The 17,492-nt window shown below is 41.7% G+C and overlaps 1 protein-coding gene across 1 annotated transcript; it reads right to left on the reverse strand.

Annotated features, from left to right (window-relative positions):
• Positions 1-84: 84 nt before the first annotated feature.
• Positions 85-4,129, reverse strand: RFPL4A (ret finger protein like 4A). Its single transcript, XM_024755217.1, has 2 exons — positions 3,844-4,129; positions 85-665 (listed from the first exon to the last, which is right to left on the reverse strand). The coding sequence occupies exons 1-2, from the start codon at positions 4,127-4,129 to the stop codon at positions 85-87; spliced, it is 867 nt and encodes a 288-aa protein (XP_024610985.1).
• Positions 4,130-17,492: the final 13,363 nt, after the last annotated feature.

A 17,492-nucleotide genomic window follows, 5' to 3' on the forward strand; every position in this document is an offset into this window, starting at 1 on the left:
CCATATGTGTAGCAAAGAGGAACATTCCCATCCACGGCTATGTGTACACAAGAATTTCCTATCCACGTTTCCATAGTCAGAGTTTCATTTGCTTTGCCCTGGATTCCACAGAGGACCGTCAGTGCCTAGACTCATCAAAGGACAGATTCTCAGGAAGCTTTGATCATCTTCAGTCGGATATGCAGGAGAAAAAAATGGACGCAGTGGCTCCCCAGCTGAAACTTTAGTGAATGTAAAAATATGGGATCCATCACCAACGTGATAAAAGGAAACAATTCCAATATTCATATCCAGGAAAATCCCCACTCGATGTAACCTGGGGCTCACCTTGAGAACAGTGGAAGGCACAGTGTGGGCAGAGAAGACATCTCCATTTCTCAGACTCACAGTCCAGAAGCCAAGATCTGGAGCCAGTTGAGTCTTCCCTCGTCGACGCACAGATTCTTTGCAAACGCCCACATCCCATTCTTGGCTGGACCCCAAGTCCACCTCCCAGTAATGGCGGCCAGAGGTGAACAGAGGGAATCCCAGGACACAAGTTGTACGGCTGAATCTCTCAGGTCGGGACCTCTTCTTCTGCTTGAAAAACCCACAACGGACAGTTTTCAGGTCCTCAGAAATGATGAGGTACTTGTTGGCTGTGTCAACATCCAAGGTCACATCCACTGTGGAAAGAAAAACAAGCAATTACATACACTAGACACTACAATCCACGGCTTCTGAAAAGTCCCAAATGTTTCACTCACTTTCACTTCTTTAACTCTACACTTCTTTCCTAAGCAGAAGGTTCCTGGGGAAGATTCCCTGACCTGGATTAGATCCAATTCCATGTACAGAATGAATGATTAAAATGGAACTAGTCTTTCTGATTCATACTGGTGTTTCTTTACATTAATTGGATTATTGGATTAAAATATTTCTTCTCTTCAGTACATGATATACATGAAAAAAAGAGTCCATGGGTGTTGATTTTTCTCAAAAATTTCCAGTTGACATAGACTGTCAAAATATAGACATCAAATATACATTTGAATGATGGTGATTTAACATATTGCAGAATAATTTTGAAATAGTAAGGTATTATTTTTTTTCTTCTTTTTGCATCTACTTTCTTTGTTTAGAGTTGTCGAATAGGCAATTGCATCCCAGTTCTTTTTCATTCTCTGGAGCTATAGAAAAATATAAAGAAAACATGCTAGGAGTCTTTGGATAAGATGGGTTAACTCTGGAAGTCAAGACAGAGGAAGGGATTCCCATAGACCTGGGTAACGATGTGCTGGGATCTTGTAGCAACTTAGACCCAGAACTGGATGGGGCAGTGCTCACGGGCCAGGTAAACTGGAGAAGTACTGTGTGTTTTGGCAACATCTCCAACTAACCCTGTGATGAGGATGGGTGCATAGACCTGCCTGTCCTAACGTGACCATGTGCATAGAGCCTCAGGAGCCTCAGAAATAAACCCTCTGGACCAAAGGCCGATGACTTCACTCGGCTCCCTTATAACATGGTTCTTTGGGAGGTGCTCAGACTTCCTGACCGTTGGAGAGAAATTGTGAAGGCTTGTCAAGTTTCTGTGACAGGTTTCACCATCATAAATAGAGGTTTGCATGGAGCAAAACGGAAACTCACTCAAGAAGTAAAACAAGTGGTTGCTTTCCTGATGACACTGCTGGCTGGATTGTGTATCATTGCACAATCATCACACCCCGTTCACACCCAAGGGCCCATCGTAGGAGGCAGGGAATGGGCGACAGGATGAGACTGTGGCACTCTCCAGTGAGCCTGGGAGGTCTGTCCTAGCATCCCGAATCAGACACGCAGCTAAGCTGTGATAATTCCCCTTTGCTCAGAATTCTGAGCCTGAATCGGGCATCTTAGGTCCAGGTCAGGGAGTGAAGCACAGGCTGCAGTGCTCAGGTCCAGACTCGGCAACAGGACTGAAACCTACAGTCACGACCGCATGCACTTTTACCATCCTTTTCCCTGGGGGGCTTGTGCTCTAGGTATTCCTTGTCCACACTCACTGTGCACAGAATCACCTGGGGCTTTTTTTTTTTTTTTTTTTTTCATGCATCGGCAGGCGGACTCTCAACCACTGCACCGCCAGGGAAGCCCCCACCTGGGGCTTTTAAACAGTGCATATCTCTGGGCCTCGCTACCTGAAGAGTTCAGATTCACTAGATGCAGGGGCCTGTTACTCAAAGTGTGGGCCATGAACCTGCTCTAGCAGCACCACCGGAGCTCAAGTCAGAAATCCAGATTCTCAGGTCAGCCCAGCGTTCAAGAAGAGGAAGCTACATTTAAACTGGATGGTCAGGGAACTTATACATCCTCAAATTTGAAAAACCATGTTGTGTTGCAGTGCCACCCAAAGAAACGCAATGAGAGTCCCGTGTGGATTTTAAATTTTCTCACGTTTAAAAATAACAATCAGGTATAATTGATTTTAACAATACATTCCGTATCCTCCAATATATCCAAATCTGATTTCTACTTGTGGCAATCACCACGTTTCAAGTGATCAGGAGCTGCCAGTGGCCATTGGAAATATTCCAATGTATCTAATATTGGATAGCACAGGACTAGGGCATGGCCTAAATATTATCTTTTCTTAAAAATCTACAGGTAGAACACTCTCGCACTGCTGGTGGGAACGTGAATTGGTACGGCCACTATGGAGAACAGTAAGGAGGTTCCTTAAAAAACTACAAATAGAACTACCATATGACCCAGCAATCCCACTACTGGGCATATACCCTGAGAAAAGCAAAATTCAAAAAGAGTCATGTACCAAAATGTTCATTGCAGCTCTATTTACAATAGCCCGGAGATGGAAACAACCTAAGTGCCCATCATCGGATGAATGGATAAAGAAGATGTGGCACATATATACAATGGAATATTACTCAGCCATAAAAAGAAATGAAATTGAGTTATTTGTAGTGAGGTGGATGGACCTAGAGTCTGTCATACAGAGTGAAGTAAGTCAGAAGGAGAAAGACAAATACCGTATGCTAACACACATATATGGAATCTAAGAAAAAAAAATGTCATGAAGAACCTAGGGGTAAGACGGGAATAAAGACACAGACCTACTAGAGAATGGATTTGAGGACGTGGGGAGGGGGAAGGGTAAGCTGTGACAAAGTGAGAGAGTGGCATGGACATACATACACTACCAAACGTAAAATAGATAGCCGGTGGGAAGCAGCCGCATAGCACAGGGAGATCAACTCGGTGCTTTGTGACCACCTAGAGGGGTGGGATAGGGAGGGTGGGAGGGAGGGAGACGCAAGAGGGAAGAGATATGGGAACATATGTATATGTATAACTGATTCACTTCGTTATAAAGCAGAAACTAACACACCATTGTAAAGCAATTATACTCCAATAAAGATGTAAAAAAACATCTACAGATAGGGGGAAGCGGGGGAGGGATAAATTGGGAGATTGGGATTGACACATACACACTATTATATATAAAACATAACTAATAAGGACCTCCTGTATAGCACAGGGAACTTTACTCAATGCTCTGTAATGACCTACATGAGAAAAGAATCTAAAAAAGAGTGGATATATGTATATGTATAACTGATTCACTTTGCTGTCCACCTGAAACTAACACAACGCTGTAAATCAACTCTACCCCAATAAAAATTTTTATAAAGTCAACAGATAGTTCTTATCTATACTTACAGGTGAGAACAACGGTTTCTTGGAAAGAATAGAAATTTCAGGTGCCAGAATTCAGCTAGTACCCTTATTTACTGGAGAGCTTTTGAAAAGGTGCTTTTCCCAGGGCCCTTTATGGGTTGAGGGCAGTTTGTATAGATGTCTTACCTTGGAACTTCCGCATCCTTGGGTTCATCTGGAGAACAGCTCTCAGCTGGGGCTCTAACTCCTTAACCTTTGAAACCACAGCTCCGAGCTTGAGAGCGCGCCTGAGGTCATTCTTCTGTGAGACCACAGAGCAGTTGGGGCACAATAAACCACCCCCATCAACCTCCTTCTGCAGTGAATCGAGGCACCGGAAGCAGCAGACATATCCACATTTCAGGTACATGGGGTTTTCAAGATAATTCAGGCAAACCATACATTTACTTGCTTCCTTAAAGTGTTCAGCCATGGGTCCTCTATGGGAAAAATGCGCATGAGATTGGAATTTCCATGAGTTGAATCGATACTATTCCCTGGGTCACTTTTATCTTTACATGCATAGTGATTTGAAATCATTATTACTATGTAATGAAGACATAAGTACAAATATAAATGACTCATAGCCCCAAAGTTCTGATTTTTGAAACGCTGTTTGGAATGAAGGACATGATTCATCCTTGGGGTATAATTTAGGTGGTGAGAGGGTTTATACTACACCTGAGCTGTCAGATATGGTGTCCACCAGCCGTGTATGGCTACTGAGGTGGGGCTCATCCATATTGAAAGGTGTTATAAGTGTCAGATGCACACTCAGTTTGGAAGACATGATTAGAAAAAGATAACATAAACGATCTTGAGAACTTTCAAAAGTTGATTATAAGGAAGATAAAAATCACATGATCATCTCAATAGATGCAGAAAAAGCATTTCACAAAATTCAACATCCGTTCCTGATAAAAACCCTCATCAACAGGCTATAGAGGGAGAACATAACTCACACAATAAAGCTCACTTACAACCAATCTACAACCAACATAATACTCAGTGGTGGAAAGCTGAAAGCCTTTCCTCTAAATTCAGGAACAAGACAAGGATGCCCGCTCTTACCACTCTATTTATCATAGTATTGGTAGTCATAGCCACAGCAATTAGACAGGAAAAAGAAATATAAGGCATTCAAATTGGCAGGAATGTAGTTAAACTGTCACGATTTGCAGATGACATGATACTCTGTATAAAGAAACAAAGTCTCCATGTCAAAACTAATATGAATTCAGCAAGGTTGTAGGATACAAGATTAATATACAGGAATCTGTTGTGTGTTTATACACTAATAATGAACTATCAGGAAGAGGAAGTAAAAAAAAATCCCATTTAAAATCCATCAAAAAAAATACCTGGGGGAAAAATAGTATTAATGAACTTATATACAAAATAGAAATAGACCCACAGACATAGAAAACAAACTTATGGTTATCAAAGGGGAAAGGGGGGAGGGATAAATTAGGAATTTGGGATTAACATATATGCACAACTATATATAAAATAGATAACCAACAAGGACCTACTGCATAGCACAGGGAACTATACTCAATATTCTGCAATAACCTATAAGGGAAAAGAATCTGAAAAAAAATAGATATATACGTATGTATAACTGCATCACTTTGCTGCACACCTGAAACTAACACAACACTGTAAATCAACTATACTTCAATTAAAAAAAAAGAAAGAAAAAAAGAATTATTAATAGCAAAACAAAACACCTGGGAATAATCTTAACCAAGGAGGTGACAGACCTATACTCTGAAAACTATAAAACACTGATGAAGGAAATTGAAGGTGATTCAAAGGAATGGCAAGATATCCAAAGCTCTTGGACTGCAAAAATTAATATTATTAAAATGGCCATATTACTAAATGCAACCTACAGATTTAATGAAATCTTTATAAAATACCCTTGATACTTTTCACAGAACTAGAACATATAATTCTAAAATTTTATGGAACCATAAAAGACCTGAAATTGCAAAAGCAATCTTGAGAAAAAAGATAAAGCTGGGGACATAACCCTCCCAGACTTCAGACTATACTACAAAGCTACAGTAATCAAAACACCATGGTACTGGCACAAAAACAGATACAGAGATCAATGGAGCAAAACAGAGAGCCCAGAAAAAGACCTACACACCCCTGGCCAGTTAATCTACTACAAAGGAGGAAGGAATATACAATAGAGAAAAGACAGTCTCTTCAACAAGTGGTGCTGGGAAAACTAGACAGCTGCATGTAAAACAATGAGATTAGAACATTCCCTCACACCATACACAAAAATAAATTCAAAATGCTTTAAAGACTTGAATATAAGACCTGAAACCATAAAACTCCTAGAATTGAACACAGGCAGAACATTCTTTGACATAAATTGCAACAACATTTTCTTGGATCAGTTTCCCAAGGCAAAAGAAATAAAAGCAAAAATAAAGAAATGGGACCTAATTAAACTTAAAAGCTTTTGTACAGCAAAGGAAACCATCAACAAAATGAAAAGACAACATAAGGAAGGGGAGAAACTGTTTGTAACTGATGCAACTGACAAGGGGTTAATATCTAAAATATACAAGTTATATAACTCAATATCAAAAACGAAAAAAACCCAATCAAAAATGGGCAGATGATCTGAATAGATACTTTCCAAAGAAGACATACAGATGGCCATCCAGAACATGAAAAGATGCTCAACATTGCTAATCAGAGAAGTGAAAATCAAAACTGCAACAAGATATCACCTTACAGCAGTCAGAATGGCCATAACCAGAAAGTCTACAAATAACAAATGTTGGAGAGGATGCGGAGAAAAGACAATACTTGTACAGAAAAAATGAAAACTCTAATTTGAAAAGATACATTCACACCAATGTTAATAGCAGCATTATTTAAAATAGCCAAGAACCCATATGATGCAGCAACCCCCCTCCTGGGCAAATATCCAGAAAAAATGAAAACTCTAATTTGAAAAGATACATTCACACCAATGTTAATAGCAGCATTATTTAAAATAGCCAAGACATCGGTACAACCTAAGTGCCCATCAACAGATGATTGGATTAAGAAGATATGAATATATCTAACATAATGGAATCCACTCAACCGTAGAAAAGAGTAAAATACTGCCATTTGCATTAATGTCAATGGACCTACAGATTATGCATACTGAAATACGTCAGAGAAAGACATATACTGTATAGCACTTATATGTGTAATGTAAAAAATAATACAAATGAATGTTTATGCAAAATAGAAACAGGCTTGCAGATATAGAAAACAATTGTGTGGTAACCAAAGGGGAGAGGGCAGGGTGGAGGGCAGTGCTATGCGATGAACAGATAGAAATTACTATACGTAAAACTTATAAGACAACAAGGATATATTGTATAGCACAGGGATATACACCCATTATCTTGTAATAACCTATAATGGAGAATAATCTGCAAAAATACTGAATCACTATGCTGTACCTCAAAGTAACACAATATTGAAAATCAACTATTCTTCAATAAAAAATAATTGTAATGAGGATGTTAGTGTCAATGCAAGTAAATAAAGACTAGTTTGTCTTTTAAAATAAGAAAGCTGCTGTTGCAATGATTACATTTTGCCTTTTAAAATTGATTAGTTTGATTCTCCTTTGTTTATGTGGATACTAGGAAATGAATTTATAATCACATCTGTGGGTCACCTTGTATTTCTCCTGGACAGCGCTGGTCTAGACCCACACACCCTCCAACTCCCCACCTGTCCAACCTGCATGTGGCAAAAACTCACAGCAGAACTTGAGAGGTGGAATAAGTCTGTGGCTGAAACTTCATTCATCTCTCACAGAGTCTGCCAAGCCCCGATTAGACTCAGGATAATGAAGATATTATTTCTCCAACCCGAGTATTGAACATCTACGTTCTGCCTATTCTCCCGTCAGAGGTCCTTGTGCCTCCAGGTGCACATGCTGTGCTTGGGTTGAGTTGGCCTCAGATAACACTTGCTGAATTAATAAATCACTCCATTCCTGATACCTTGCTTTATTTTATTTTATTTTTTTTATGGTACGCGGGCCTCTCACTGCTGTGGCCCCTCCCGTTGCGGAGCACAGGCTCCGGACGCGCAGGTCCAGCGGCCACGGCCCACGGGCCCAGCCGCTCAGCGGTATGCGGGATCCTCCCGGGCCGGGGCACGAACCCGCGTCCCCTGCATTGGCAGGCGGACTCCCAACCACTGCGCCACCAGGGAAGCCCACCTTGCTTTCTTATATTTGACTTTTGTAGAAAATTGAGAAGTAAAAACAAAATCCAGTAAGACAGGCTCACCTCTGCTCAACTAGGTCCAGCTGCTTCCCCTGACTGCTCAGTTCTGGAGTGAGATCCACCGAAAGGGGCTTTTTCTTAGAGGCGGCCCCTCCCATCTCACTCCCGTCCTGCCTCTCTTCATTAATCCAATCAGGTTGTGATTTAATTCTGGCATCAGTGAGATTTTTTCCCCTCCAGTCTTAAAGAGACTCACACACACACACACAAGAGATAATTGTATCTTGAAAGTGTTATTTTTAAACTAATATGAACCAAATTTTGCCATATTATCATTCTAGTTTAGATCTCGAGTATTCTGTCTGTAGATGATAAGAATTGGAATTAGGGTTGAAGTTAATAGAACATTGCCATCATGATTAATCCTAAAACAAATGGACTAGTTTTAATTTATTTTTTTTTATTTTTATTGGAGTATAGCTGCTTTACAATGGTGCGTTAGCTTCTGCTGTACCGCAAAGTGAATCAGCTTTACGTATACATATATCCCCTCCTTGATCTTTGAAGTAAAATCTCCCATTTTGATTAAGAGAATTAATTAAACTACTTAGGAATCGTCCCTAAAATCGAACTCCCTAGACCACAGTCATTTCTTCGAAAGACTGTTTTCTCCATTAGTGTGAAGATGCTTGCTTAGAAGTTTGGTAAACAAACCTCAAAACTGTTCCCTGACAATTAGAATAGTACCTTAATGGCTGGCTATGTTAGTTACAAAATAAAAAAGAATAGTTGCGAGTTACTATATAATATTACTATTTTTGTTACTTCACAATATATATGAACTGAGATAAATTTCTTTTTAAAAATATTCAGGGGAATTCACCGGCGGTCCTGTGGTTAGGACTCTGTGCTTCCACTTCAGGGGGCACGGGTTCGATCCCTGGTCAGGGAACTAAGATGCTGCGTGGCTCGGCCAAAAAAAAAAAAATTCAGGGCTTCGCTGGTGGCGCAGTGGTTAAGAATCCGCCTGCGGATGCAGGGGACACGGGTTCGGGCCCTGGTCCGGGAAGATCCCACATGCTGCAGAGCAACTAAGCCTGTGCACCACAACTACTGAGCCTGCGCTCTAGAGCTCGTGAACCACAACTACTGAGCCCGCGTGCCGCAACTACTGAAGCCCACGCCCCTAGAGCCTGTGCTCCGTAATAAGAGAAGCCACTGCAATGAGAAGCCTGCGCACCGCAATGAAGAGTAGCCCCCGCTCGCCGCAACCAGAGAAAGCCTGCGCACAGCAACGAAGACCCAAAGCAGCCCCCAAAATAAATAAAATAAATAAATAATTTTTTAAAAATTCAAAAATTGTTCCCTGAGATTTTGTGTGACTCATTAGTGATGACGGTTTAAGCAGTAGAATGTAAAATTGGGAGACTGTGGGATGGGTGTCAGGGTGGAAGGGCTTAGACTAAATTGAGGTGATTACGTTACCATGGCTTTCATTTCATTTCCACACTAGTCATTTGATGGCATTTTCCGGATCCTCTCATTATTTCACGTCCAAAGCAGCGGCACTCTCCCTACCCAGTGCTGTCCCATCCCCTCCGGGTTCTCACTTGCTGTCCCATCACCGTTCTCCCTTCCCCGTGTCCAAGCCTGAAGGTTCATTTTTGCAGACAGGAGGATGAACCTCTGTGTCTGTTCTTGATTTGCTCACAAGGTACCTAACACAATCTCCATTTTTTCTTAGATTCATAAATATAAAGCAAAAGTCCTTGTAATTCTAATCGATGGCTATGTGGTTGATTTGGGAAATGGTGATTGGGCAGTACAGAGGGGAAAAATAAGTTCAATATTTCAAAAATAATTCTGTCACATATTTTGTATTGCTTCCTGTCTTCTGTCAAAATGTTTACTAATTAATTAGTTAACTATGATGAAGCAGGATCTGTGTTCACTTGAGTCATTAATTTAATCCTAGTTGGGAAGTTTAGGAAGATTTGTATGTGAAAGTTTTAATGTCTGCAGAAAGAGCAGTAATAAACCAACTTAAATGAAAAAGGGCTATTTGGGCCATGTGGTCTGTCCATTTGTGAAAGGACTTACTTTTTCTCCACCATGGATGTGACCTTGGATGTGGCATGGTCAATGCTCACCTCATCATTTCTGATGACCCGAGGAGCTTGTGATGTGAACATATCAAGCAGATTCAGAAAAAGCATGATGAGAGGTTCAGCTTTGAATTATGTGCCCTTGGCTTCCCTTCATTTACCTTTGGCCCCATCGCAGGGAGTTGGATATGGAACCAGCCATGATTGGCTCTCAGCGGCAACGTGGACCCAGGACTTGAATGGGGGTAGTCCTCAAAGGAAAGGTGAAACTTGAATATGAAAGGTTTTCTGGATGCCACCACCTCCAGCTACTCTTGACTATCAGGTCGGGGGACGGTCTGCTTGTCCTAAAGTGACCTTGAGGGTGGAGCCAACAGGAGCCTCAGAAGGGAACCCTCTGATACAAGAACCAATGAATTCACCAAACCTCCCTCATGACTCAGCTCAGTGGAAGATGCTGGGTTGTATCTGACAATCTAAGAAGGGTTGCCAATTACAAAGACATCTAGATCACATTTCACAAGCCCAAGCCCAAGTTGGCATGGAGGAAATTCTAATATCACAGGAGATATTGTGGATTGGATTATGTGCCAAAACATGCATTGTATTCATCCCAGCAGGGCCACCACTGATTCTATGACCTATTAGAAGAGGCACAGAGAAGAGAGGGAGAACAAGGGGGACTTGGTGCATCCAGGGAGCCTGGCCTGGGAATCCGGTAGGCTCTGGTCTGGAATCTAGATTTTAGTGCATTTCAATATGCAGCCGTGCTCACATAATGCACATTAACTGTGGACCTTTCTTAAAGGCCCATCACAAACTTAATATAGAGTTAACATGTGCTTTGAATTAGGAATTATTTCCTGTTGTAAAGGTCAGCCAGTGAGAGAAGCATAGGCTACAGCGCTCAGGTCCGGAGTCTGTAACTGGACCTAAGCTCACAGCAATAGCCACCAATGCACTTTGATCACCCTTTGCCTGGGGGCCTGGGCACTGGAGTAAATCATTCATGTAGTGGCCGCCCACACTCACTGTGGATTACAACCACCTGGATGTGATTGTGGACAAGACCCAACAAAATTTAAGGAAGATAGTTGCTCCACTCTCTTCCTCCTACCTGCTGGGATTTTATGACTGTTCCACACAATGCGGTGGAAGTAGCAGGGTGTGTACCTCATCATAGATGAGCACAGAAATCAGGGCTGGTTTGTAGACCTTTGAAGAGAAGTCGTGAGACCTAGAGATTGTCATACAGAGTGAAGTAAGACAGAGAAAGACAAATACTGTGTAACATTGCTTATATGTGGAATCTAGAAAAATGGTACAAATGAACTTGTTTGCAAAGCAGAAATAGAGATACAGTTGTAGAAAACAAACTTATGGTTACCAAGGGGGGAAGGGGAGTTGGGATGAATTGGGAGGTGGGGACTGACATATATACACTACTATGTATAAGATAGATAACTAATGAGAACCTACTGTAGAGCACAGGGAACTCTACTCAGTGCTCTGTGGTGACCTAAATGGGAAGGGAATCTAAAAAAGATTGGATATACGTATATGTATAGCTGATTTGCTTTGCTGTACAGCAGAAACACAACACTGTAAAGCAACTATACTCCGATAAAAATTAATTTTAAAAATTGAATTAAAAAAAGAGAGAGAGAGGGGTTTCCCTGGTGGCGCAGTGGTTGAGAGTCCGCCTGCCAATGCAGGGGACACGGGTTCGTGTCCCGGTCCGGGAAGATCCCTGTGAGCCATGGCCACTGAGCCTGCGCGTCCGGAGCCTGTGCTCTGCAACCGGAGAGGCCACAACAGTGAGAGGCCCGTGTACCGCAATAAAAACACACACACACACACAAAAAACAAAACAAAAGAAATATAGATACTAGAATTCTTTAAATTTGACATTGAATCAATTTATATTTAGAAATTTCAATTGACAACTGAATATTTGAAACAAACTCCATCAGCTGGCAAACGGGCCTGATGCAATTTTTCTCTTAGACTATAGAGAAGAAAGGGCACATAAATCTTCCCATCAGGTTCCTTTTGCAGCAAATGGATGCACTGAGGGCACCAGACAAGTCCACATTTCAGGTACGTGGGTTTTTCAAGATAAGGCAGGCAGCTAGGACAGCTAGTGCTTATTTAAAGTGTGCAACCATGGCCCCCGCTTGGGAAAAATGTGCATGATAATGAGTTCAATGTGTTGAATGATTATTAATCATGTAGGTCTGTCCCCACACATTTAAACACAGAGAGAGACTGTGCACCTACTATGTGCCATCCCTAGCACTAGGTAACAAAGGTCCAAACAGAAATACTCGTGTCCTTGGTTCTGATATTGGAAATGCTGGTTCTATGAAGGACATGATTCATCACCAGACTTTTAGCTGAGCTGGTGAAAGGGTGTAGATGCGGGCTGTCCATTGTGGAAGCCTCCAGTCCCTTGTGGCCATTGAGCTCCTGAAATGGGCTCATCTGAACCGAGAGATGTGGGTGTAACATACATACTGGATTTCAAAAATGTAGTAAGACAGAGAGGATGTAAACTATCTTGTCCAGACCTATTCAGAGTCGATTACAGCTTGAAATGACAATATTTAGGATATTAAAATAAGCTAGAGGTTTTTTTCCCCTTCATTTTCTTTACTGTGACTGCAGGAAGATTTATAATCATATCTGGGGGTCATGTTCTATTTCTGTTGGACTTTGCATGTCTAGACTCAGAAATTCTTCACCTGCCCCAGCTGGACCTGTAACAGGGAAGAAAACCTGACTACATATTGGATCTGTTTCTTTTACTTTAACCTTTGCTTCTCATTTGCTTTTGTTCACTAAAAGGATACTGTCTATACATAATAGCCTGCCTCGGGGAACTCTGCCCTCTGCCTAAACAAAGTGCCTTTGTTCAAGGAAACATCCGGACTCTGTTCCACCTGTGGATGGCCTGCAAGAAAAAAGAAATTAAAAAAAAAAAAGAGAAAGAAAAAGGAAGAAGAAATTAACACATCCTCTCCCGGAGGCTGGCCATTCCAGGAGAAATTTGCAAACCTTATGGTCTTTTTACTTTACTTCCTCATCTCCTCCCCCTCTCTGTACTAGAAAAGAAACTGGCACCCAAACCCCTATAAGATGGTTATTTTGAGACACTAGTCCGCCATCTTCTCGGCCTGCCAGCTTTCCAAATAAAGTCGTATTCCCCGCCTCAACACCTCGTCTCGTATTTATTGGCCTGTTGTGCGGTTAGCAGAGCGAGCTTGGACTCGGTAACAGACCCACCTGTCGTAAAAGCTTGGCAGAACAAGTCAATGGGGGAGAACTCACCATTCTTGCAGCCTGTGAAGCTGTAATGAATACAGAAAATGAAAACACAGCCATTCCTCCAGCCGTGTCCTATAGAGCCAAGTCAGCCTACTGCTCTCAGGGCACATATTCAGTGCAGGGTCCCTAAGTGCACGCACTATGCCTGGCATTGAGTCGGCCTCAGACTACACTTGCTGAATTAACAAATTACTTCATTATGGGACCTTGCTCTCTCAAAAAGTAAACTCACTTAGAAAACAAAGGACTCGTTTTCTCTCACAATGAAGTTGCAGACTAGAATGCCCTCCGAAGCACAGTCACCACACCCCATTCACACCCGAGGCATCCGCCACTGATTACACGGCCCATCAGAGGAGTTGCCAGGAAGAGAGGCATACGGGGCAAGCACTGGTCACCCTCCAGGGAGCTTGGGAGGTCTGGTCTGACGTCCAGACTTCAGCACATTAGACGTGTAGCTGAGCTCTGAGGGTTAGGGTCTGCATCAGGCATTATTTCCCTGAGTTCAGGTCAGGGAGGGAGGTACATGCTGTAGCCCTCAGGCTCAGAGTCTCCACAGGACTTAAATCTACACACACTGGCCTTCGTTCATGGTAGCACTATTTACAATAGCCAGGACATTGAAGCAACCTAAATGTCCATCAACAGATGAATGGATAAAAAAGATATGGTACATGTATACAATGGAATACTACTCAGCCATGAAAAAGAACAAAGTAATGCCATTTGCAGCAACATGGATGGACCTAGAGATTATAATATTAAGTGAAGTAAGTCAGACAGAGAAAGACAAATATCGTATGATATCATTTATATGCTTATCACTTATATATCTAAAAAAAATGGTACAAATTAACTTATTTACAAAACAGAAAGAGACTCACAGATGTCCCCATGTCAAACTAAAAAGCTTTTGCAAAGTGAAGGAAATCAACAACAAAATTAAAAGGCATCCGAATGAATGGGAGAAAATAGTTGCTAATCATGTATCTGATAACGGGCTAATAGCCAAAACATACAAAGAACTCATACAACTCCATAACAACGGCAATAACAACAACAAACAATCCAATATAAAAACGGGAGGAGAAACAATAGACCTTTTTACAAAGAAGACTACCAATTGGCCAACAGGCACATAAATATCAACTCACGCTTCTTAGAATGGTTATCATCAAGAAGAAAAAGAGAATAAGTGTTGGTGAGGATGTGAAGAAAATGGAACCCTGATACACTGTTGGTGTGAATGTAAATGAGTGCAGCCACTATGGAAACAGTATGGCGTTTCTTCACAAAATTAAAAATAGAACTGCCATATGATACAGCAATTTCTGCATCTGGTTCGTAAAGGAAAGGAAACGAAACCAGGAGCTTGAAGGGCTGTCTGCACTCCCATGTTTGTTGCAGCATTATTAACGATAGTCAAAGTATGGAAACAACCTAAGTGTCCATCAACAGACAAATGGATACAGAAGTTGTGGAATACACAAGGGAATATTATTCAGCCATGAGACTGAAGGGAATCCTGCCATTTGGGACAAAATAGACAAACCTGGAGAACATTCAGCTAAGTGAAATGAATCAGATGAATCAAGACAAGTACAGTATAATATCACTCATCTGTGGAATATAAAAAAGCCAAACTCATAAAAACAGCGAGTAAAATGGTGGTTACCAGAGGCTGGTAGGTAGGAACCTGGAGATATGTTTTTTAAGGGTATAAACTGGGAAGGAGTAGATAAATCAGTCCTGGAGAGCTAATGAACAGCACAGTGATTATATTCAACAATACTGTATTATAAATTTCAAATTTTCTAAAGAGTAGATCTTAATTCTTCCCACTGTCCATAAAAAGATACATATGTGGTGTGATAAAGATGTTAGCTAATGCTACAGCGATAAACATACTGTATGATATATAAATGTATCAAATCAACACACTGTACACCTGAAACCTGCACATTATGTTTCAATTAGAAAGGTAAAAACAGATCATTGTTTCATGTGAAAAGTTGGTATTCAGTGAATGTCTACTGGACAGTGTAATCATGACGATTGTTAAAGCTGATCATATATATTTTTTTAGATCCTCAACAATCATTGTCAACAGTCTTCACTACCATCACCATCATCATCACCGTCTCCATTTTACGGAGGAGGGAAATAGCAGAGAAGTTAAGATAGCTGCTAATAGCCACACAGAGAGCCTGGATGAATGTGTGTTGAAACTCAAGTACTTAACAAATTTTAACCTTCAGCTATCAGGAAATCCCCCCCAAAAGGAAATCAAGACACAGTTCTCTAATGTGTGAGCTGTGGTCCAGCCAAGGATGGTTTAGACAGTCAGTATGGAGATGTCAGGTCAGAATTTTGGTGGTGGGCGTCTGGGTTAAGGAATAACGAAGGCCTTGGAGAGAAAAGAACCAATTAGTCTTGCAGCTCAGTCTCATTAAGCAACACTAAGCCACACCTGCCCACTGATCCAACCTAGCCCTCGCCAAACCCCACTGCCACTGATGCTGCCTAGGAGGCAGTTCAGCAGAAAGGTTAAAATTTGGGCTAAGTAGGGATGTTCTCAACTCTGGCCTCCACCTGATGGCCAAGATTATCTTTGAAAAGGGGGGGTGATAATACCACCTACTTCAGAGGGCTGAAGACAATCAAATCTTGTATGAAATGCCCTAACCTGGAGGGTTCTTACATCATTAGCATCCAATGAATGTTTGGGGTGGTGGAGACAATTAGGAGAGTCAATGGCGGGTGATGGTGATTAGAGTGAAGATGGGGCAGAGTCCACACGAGTTTCAATGATGACAGTAATGGGGTATTAAGAGACACCTGCCCTGGAACATTACTCAGCCTTTGAAGAAAATCCTGCCATACGGGACAGCACGGATGGACCTGGAAGATTGTATCCTCAGTGAAATAAACCAGCCACAGAAGGACAAATACTGCATGACCCCGCTCATATGAAGTATCTAAAATAGCCAAATTCATAGAACCAGAATAGAATGGTGGTTTCCAAGGGCTGGAGGGAGGGGGAAGATGGGGGTTATTGTTCAATGGGTATAAACTTTTGATTATGAAAGGTGATTAAGTTCTAGAGTTCTGCTGTACAATCATGACTGTAGTTAATACTACTGTATTGAACACAAACATGTAAGAGTATTGGTCTCAAGTGTTCTTATCACAAAAAAAAAAGGCACTTTCAAAAAAAAAAAAAGGCACTTTCAAATTCTAACTTCTGCCCTTTCCATCCAGAGCTAGTTATTGGGGAATATTCATTGATTTCCTGATCTATGAATGTTTAATTTTAGGTGCTGCTATGAAAGGTGAGAAGGTGCGGAAGATACTCTCCCTCGGGAAGCGAACAGTATCGGAGAAGTCAGATATTCAGATGCCGAGCAGAAGGTTCCCGTTACCAGTCTCCAAATGATCCCTCAATGGTAGTGGGAGAACATTGTTCGCAGAAGCCCAGTGATGATATTATATAGAGAGAGCTATGAATAGCATTGTGGGACTGCCCAGGAGTCAGCAACTCCTGAAGGAATTATTCACTGACGCATGAAGGAAGACCATTCCCACCTGAGGTGGAAAACAAGCCCAAACAGTTTCACATCGCCTTTGGAGACTAGTCAATCAACAGTCACGCCAGCCAATGGGAAGGGAGAGATTCTATGGCCAATCAAGGGGCAGGCACAGCCTTTAAGTCTCAGTTTCTACAGCTGTTCTTTGATGGGGACCAACCAGGAGGACCAGGGACCAGACTGGGTGAGGAAGTCTTATCACTGATCTTTCTTTTTCTTCATTTCCCCCTCTCAGAGCTTACTACAGGTCTGGGGTGCTTAAAGAACAAGAGAGCGGGGTATGAGAGATTGTCAAGTCTTCCCTTTTGTTGTGGCAAGGATGTACTACAGTGGAAAGCATTTAAATTCACAGAGAGGTTGTGTATCCAGCACCTTCCCTCATTAAATCTCCATGGTTCTCAACTTTTAGGAGAACGGGACTCTTCCAGGCTGAGCTGGGGCTCCCTATTTTTCTAAAATTGAATCGGAGGGGACTTCCCTGGTGGTCCAGTGGTTAAGACTTTGCCTTCCAATGC

This window comes from Neophocaena asiaeorientalis, unplaced genomic scaffold, assembly GCF_003031525.2.
Source record: "Neophocaena asiaeorientalis asiaeorientalis breed wild unplaced genomic scaffold, Neophocaena_asiaeorientalis_V1.1 scaffold694, whole genome shotgun sequence".
Taxonomy (NCBI): Eukaryota; Metazoa; Chordata; class Mammalia; order Artiodactyla; family Phocoenidae; genus Neophocaena; species Neophocaena asiaeorientalis.

What these genes read in the sequence shown, in the direction of transcription:
- RFPL4A (XM_024755217.1), bottom strand. Translation starts at nt 4,129, where the DNA reads ATGGCTGAACACTTTAAGGAAGCAAGTAAATGTATGGTTTGCCTGAAT. An exon ending in AAGGATGCGGAAGTTCCAAG is followed by an intron (nt 666 to 3,843) that starts GTAAGACATCTA and finishes TTCTTTCCACAG; the next exon opens with TGGATGTGACCTTGGATGTT.